Raw genomic sequence first — 6,236 nt, 5'->3', positions numbered from 1 at the left:
CTTCCTGCTGACCTTTAAAGATTAAGGTTGCCTCTCTGCTTCTCCCTCAGCATTAAAATCTTTTCTCCCCTTTGCACTTTGCTCTTGTGTGGAGCTTTGTAGCGCTACCCTCCTTACCTGGTCATCAGTTTCAGCGGGGATCCAACCTGCCAGCCAAAACACTAGTAGTTGTTGGCCACCTGAAGCTGGATTTCAAGTCGCTGAAGGCCGAGCACCTCTATACACATCCTCCCCTTCAACAGTGGGTCTGTGTTCCACTCTTCCATGTTTAAGCACCCCCTTGCTATCCCAGGAGAGGAAATCTGCATTCACATGTGCTGCTCCAGCTCAGTGACAGATAGAAAAGACATAGCTGCAGGGCTGGAAACTCCTAAGTCAACCTAGGGTTGGCCTCCCACATGGCATGAAGCCATGTTAGTGGGCCATAGTCAGTGGTAAAGATGAAGGGGTCCCCAGGAGGTAGTACTGCCCACTTAATTGCAAGGTTTTCCTTCTCAATGACCACATATTTTTGCTTCTGGGGAAGAAGTTTCCTACTGAGATAGAAGAATTTTGTGAGGATGCCATGTTTCCCATCCTCAAACCCTTGGGAAAGCACAGCCCTCAAACCCTATTAAAAAATGTCAGTCTGTAACACAAGTTCTCATGTGAAATCTGGCTTGTGCAACAACACTAGGGCACTACAGAGGAGCTGTTTTACTGTCCCAAAAGCCTCCACACACTCTGCACACTTATTGTACCTTCCCAGGTGCCCCTTCCCAAAGTAGATCTGTCAAAGGCACTGTAATAGCTGAAAACTGCCGGATGAAACATCTACAATATCCCACCAGTCTGAGGAATGACTTTATCTGTTGTTTTGTTGAGGGTACTGGGGATTCCTTACTTTGTCCGCTAGGGGTTTAATCCTCCCATTTCCTAGGATATTCCCTAGGTCTATGGTCTCTACACTCAAGCCAGTATTTACCTGGGTAGTTTGTGAGGCTGTAAGTGAATGCAGCGCTGCTTTCACCTGCTTGATGTGCTTGTCACAGGCACCAGTGAATATTGCTGCAGCATCCAGGCATGCAACTGTATACGTTGTGTATTGTCAGAGTATTTTACCCATTAAGTATTGAAAAGTAGCAGGTGTGCCATGGAGTCTAAAAGGCAGGATTCGAAACTGATGGAGACCCCACAGTGTTGCAAATTTGCAAATGCTATAATCTTTGAGTACTCTGGGACTAATGCAGGGGTGGGCAATTATTTGGTGAGCTATTGTGGGAGGGGGGTGGGTTGTGGCCCGGTTAGGAGGGGACTGGTGTGGCAGAGGGTGGGGGGAGGGGAGGCGGAATTGGTCCTATCTGGTCCTGGGCTGTCCACCTCGCACCCACCACTGGGGGTGCTGGACAGAGCAAATGGACTGGTGGGGTCTCCATGGAGACCAGCCTGGACCCCCACAGGCAGGGCATGCTTAGCTGGGCAGATGGGATGTGGCCGCAGGCAGTTGGGGAGCAGCGTCCAGGAGTGGGACAGGCGGGTGCAGCTGGGGCCAGGATCGTGGGGGAGTGACAATGCAGGATTGGGGCCCAGGGCAGAGCCATGATCTGCTCCCTGCATATTCCTGCCACAGGCAGGGATGTGTGGGGAGCAGATCACGGTTCTGCCCCGGGCCTCAGCCCTACACTGTCACAGCCCTGCAATCACAGCCTCAGCTCCCATCTGCCTGTCCCACTCCTGGACACTGCTGCCCGCTCCCCCACCTGCAGCCCCATCCCATCCACTTTCCCCCACTTTCCAGGCCAGTTTCCATGGAGAGCCTGCCTGCCTGCCTATTCTGTCCATTGCCCCCAGCTGTGCAGAGAGTCTGGCTGCTGCACCACCTCCACCCCACCGCGTGCCCAGAGACATTGGGACTGGCCTCATGCGCTACAGCCCAGGCTGCCCCCATGCCTGGGCCAGGCAGGGCTGAGGGACCCACCGCAGCCCAGATAAAATCCCTTGATGGTTTGGATCTGGCCAGCAGACCGTATTTGGATCACCCCTGGGCTGATGGGATTTGCCAATATCCTTTTGTCAAATCCAGTGTGGTAATTTCTTAGTAATTCAAGCATTTTGTTTATACAGCGCGTTGAGGATGCATCAAAATTTGAGACTGTATTTACTTTTCAAAAATAAATACCAAAATGAATGGTTTGGTTCAGCTTTGGTGTGTGCAAAATTGGGCTACTCCATTCACAAGTATATTTTTCTGTCATCCACAATTCAAGCAGAATTTGAACCTCCAGGCATTTGTGCCCATTAGACATACCAGAATGCATAAATATCTCTTCCGAGTGGATAACCCCAGTTTAAGGACAATCTGGTGCTCCAGTAGAGTGGTTCTCCTGTGACTTTTTATGCACCAGTTGCAGCTCATAGTCACCTGCCCAAACTGTTGTAGGACTTCAAACGAGTCCTGCCATTTAGCTAATGGAAGAGAGGAGTAGCAGCACCTAGTTGCCAGGTTTGTAAACCCACAACTTGGCATTTTTGGTGAGGGTTCCTACTAAATCTAATTTCTCTCACAGTTTGAGGACTGTAATAAGGCAGCATGGTCCATTTAGTGGGAGCAGACATCCTGTGGTAGAAGCCCAGCTGTGGCAGTTAGCTAGTTAAGGGCCGTGTCTACACAAGACACTGACTGCACAGTAGCTCATTACTACTGCACAGTAGCCTTGCATTGCACAAAGTGTGATGCAACACTACTGTGCAGTAGTAGCGAGCTACCGCTCAGTCAGCATCACCTAAAAGCCATTTGGTGATGCTACTGTGTAGTAAATCTGGTTACTGTGCAGTCATTTAGTACTTGTGCATACAAGCACTAAACGACTGTGGGGTACCAACTGTGCAGTCACTGTCTAGTGTAGATGCAGCCAGGGAGTACTTACTGGCAGTTAAAAATCCCAGAGAGACAGCAGGGAAAGAGAGGAAGGGGAAAGAAGTGGTCTACAAGCAGGCGGTGCACTGGAACCCAGAGGTTGCCACCAGGAAGGGGCTAGAGCAAAAGGGCCTCTCCTGGAGCTCAAAGAATGGCTCCAAATGTCAGTTTGCTTATTTGTGTGTGGGAGCAAGGGCTGTGTTTATGTTCAAAGGATAAGTTTAAGATCCCTCTCCGGGCAAAGACACACTTGGAGGTTGCAGACTCACTAACCCACTTGCATGTGCAAGAGGATGTGGGCAGCCTTAACTGTCTGCCATTAGAATGGCCCCTGGAAGCACGTTGAAGTGGATGGAGGAGCTGCAGCAGCAACAACAATAAGCCTTCCAACAGAGCAGCAAGCGTTTCAGCAGCTCCAGATTCAACAGCAGCAGTTTCAGGAAAAATGGCAGGGGAGCCATAATACTTCATGTTTTGGATGCTGGAACAGGTGAAGTCCAGCATGGGAGGGGGGGCCTCCCGTAACCCAGTCAGAAGGGGCTGGAATGCTTTAAAAAATGGGGCCTGATGACAAGCCCAAAGCATTTTTAGAGATGCTCAAGTGGGTAGCCAGGACATATTAATGGCCCTGGGATCAGTGGGCTACCCAGCTAGTGCCCTACCTGACCAGGGAAGCTCAAGCAGCCTATGGGCCTGGTGACTGAGGCTGCATGCAGTTATGACACCTTAAAGCCTGCCATTTTAGGTCACAGAGGAGGCATATAGATGTCAGTTCTGGACAAAGCCACTTCACCCAGACTCTCAACCCCAAGCAGAGGCACAGTGCCTTAAAAGATTTATGCACCTGGTGGCTGAAACCAGAATCCAGGTTGTCCAGGAAAATAATGGAATTGGTAACAGTGGTACAGGTTAGACAAATACTGGCTGTGGGGACCTGGAAGTAGGTCTGTAGATACCAGGTTATAGCCCTTAAGGAGGCAGTCTGCCTCACTGAGGCTGATTTGAGTCTTCAACTGTGCAAAAAGGGACAGGCTCTCTAAAGCTAAGGAAATCCAGTCGTGGCTTGTGAGTCACTGGGTGGAGGTCGTAAAACTGGCCCAGGAGTTATACTTCCTGAAACGGCAAAGGTGGGCTCAAGCAACATTGGGCCATTGAGGCAGGGCTGGAAGAGGATCACCACCAGGAAATGGTACTAGACTGAAGAAAAGGGGAGTCATCAGTCTGTTTTTTGTGTGGCCAGCCCAGTCACACTGGCACCAGGATTGCCCACTCATGGACTGTAGTTATGTCCATTTTGGGATCTCCAAGGTCCCTATAGTCATCCTAGGGATTTAGTGCTATGTCCTGGCACTAGCTGGATGGCTGCAATGTTTACAAGAAGAACCTGAACAGTCTCTCATGGAGCTTGAACCTCTGAGCCGTGTGGTCTGACCTTTTTCTGTCCTTGTTCCCTCAGTTCCACCCGTTGTCCTTGTGTAACACCAGTGAGGACGAGCACACGGAGTCAGGATTCATCACGATTGTCAAGCTGGAACGACCAGATCGCGATCTCCACCCATGCCTATCACTGGCCAACAAGGTACATGTGGCAGCACCCCCTGGGGAATGGCCTGGCCTATGAGGCTACAGGACAGACAGGAGGGGTCACTGTGTCCCTAGAGGGTTTCTGTGCCAGTCTCTGTTCCTGCAGGAGGGACTCGGCATGGCCTCTGTTTTCTGTGGATTCAGCTCTTTTCTTATAGAAGGGGCCATCTGACCTCAGCAGCTGTACATCATAGCACTTCATAACATCCCTCCCCAGCATCACAGGCTCCTGCCTAAGAAAGTCCACTCCATCCCTCAGCTGAGTGCCCCCCATGGCTTTACTTCCCACTGTGCTCTCCTGAGCTCTCCTGCTGGTTATGGTGTTATGCCGCTAAGCCAGAGTTGCCAAAGCAAAGATTTACATTTATCTTGTGACCTGAATAAAGTGTGGTCCAGTGGAAAACATAATCTGTGACCATATAATTAAAGATGCTATTATAATACTTGAATCTAGCAGAGGCAGACTCAAGAATAACCAATGGTTGGCACCTGAATTCAGACAAATTCAAATTAGAATTGAAACACGCATTTTGAACAGTAAGGGTAATTAGCCATTGGAACCAACTACGAAGGGAAGGGTAAATTCTCTTGTCTTTTGATGTCTTCAAATCAGGACTGGATGTCTCTCTGGAAGATTTAGCCAAGCACAAATTATTGGGCTCAGTGCAGGAGGATCTGTGTAAAACTCTCTCATACAAAAGAAGTCAGACTGCCATACAAACCATAATGGTCAGTTCTGGCCTTCAAAGTCTATATGTCTGTAATGACAGCAGCCACATAAGAAGGGAGAGCTAAATATGAATGTAGGAGCCCAACATTAGCTCTTTCTTGTTTTTAGATTTTAGTTTTATTTTTAATACCTCATTTTATAATCTTGATTTATTCTTATCGTAGGTTTTTGTATGACATTTATTATTGTTAATTTTAGGCATTAAATGTATTAATATGTTTAAACTACATATATAAATGTACATAAAACTATAAATACATATATGTATTTACTTAAGGTCTGGATTAGGGGTGTTTATCCCCAGCCTGTGGACCAGATCTGGCCTGCAGAGCCATTCCATATGGCTTGCAGGGGTCCCCACGGGTCCCAAACTTGGGCGGCATGGGGTGGGGGCAGCAGTTGCTGCTCCCCCACTGCCAAATTACAGGACTTGTGGGGATCCCTTTGGGGCAGATAACACGCTCAATCAGCATACAGAGATGGACCAGACCTGATCTGGGCGCACACAGACTGGCTGAAGATAGTGCAGGGCCCCAGTTTGGCTGTACAGGCCCCAGGGAGCTGGCATGAGGTCCCAATCTGGCAGTGACAGGCAGAGAGGCGGTGCAGGGCTCCAAGCAGGGCTGAAGGAGGAGGCATAGGGTCCTAACCCACATGGCAGCATGGGACCAAAGGAGGCAGTGCAGGGCCTGAGACTGGCATGTGAGGCTTGATCCAGCCCTGTGCCACTCATTTGGCCTGCAGCACCAAAAGGTTAAGTACCACTAGTCTATACAGTTTCTTGTTTTACATATAACCATTGGCACAGTTTCCCTGGACAGGCTGCAGAATCTGTCATTGGAAGTTTTCAACTTCAGGATAGACAAACATTTGTCTTGTTGATTTAGACAGGGATTATCCTGCTTTGAGCAGCAGAATGTACTAGGTGAACTCCTGAGGTTTCTTACAAACCTATCTTTCTATGATTCTAGCTTTTAAATACAGCGTTACAGGCAGGCTTGTTTCTTTTTGGGATGGCTATGATAC

The 6,236-nt window shown here is 49.0% G+C and overlaps 1 protein-coding gene across 1 annotated transcript in view; it reads left to right on the top strand.

Annotated features, from left to right (window-relative positions):
- The window catches only part of RNF43 (ring finger protein 43), an 81,606-nt gene that overhangs the window by 35,561 nt on the left and 39,809 nt on the right, over positions 1 to 6,236 (top strand). Inside the window, exon 2 of the mRNA XM_014526439.2 lies at positions 4,353 to 4,475. Coding sequence (XP_014381925.1) covers positions 4,353 to 4,475 — 123 coding nt within the window. The remainder of the gene's footprint in view (positions 1 to 4,352; positions 4,476 to 6,236) is intronic.

Source organism: Alligator sinensis, unplaced genomic scaffold (genome assembly GCF_000455745.1).
Source record: "Alligator sinensis unplaced genomic scaffold, ASM45574v1 scaffold367_1, whole genome shotgun sequence".
Classification (NCBI taxonomy): Eukaryota; Metazoa; Chordata; order Crocodylia; family Alligatoridae; genus Alligator; species Alligator sinensis.
This window is presented reverse-complemented; position numbering and strand designations above follow the sequence as displayed.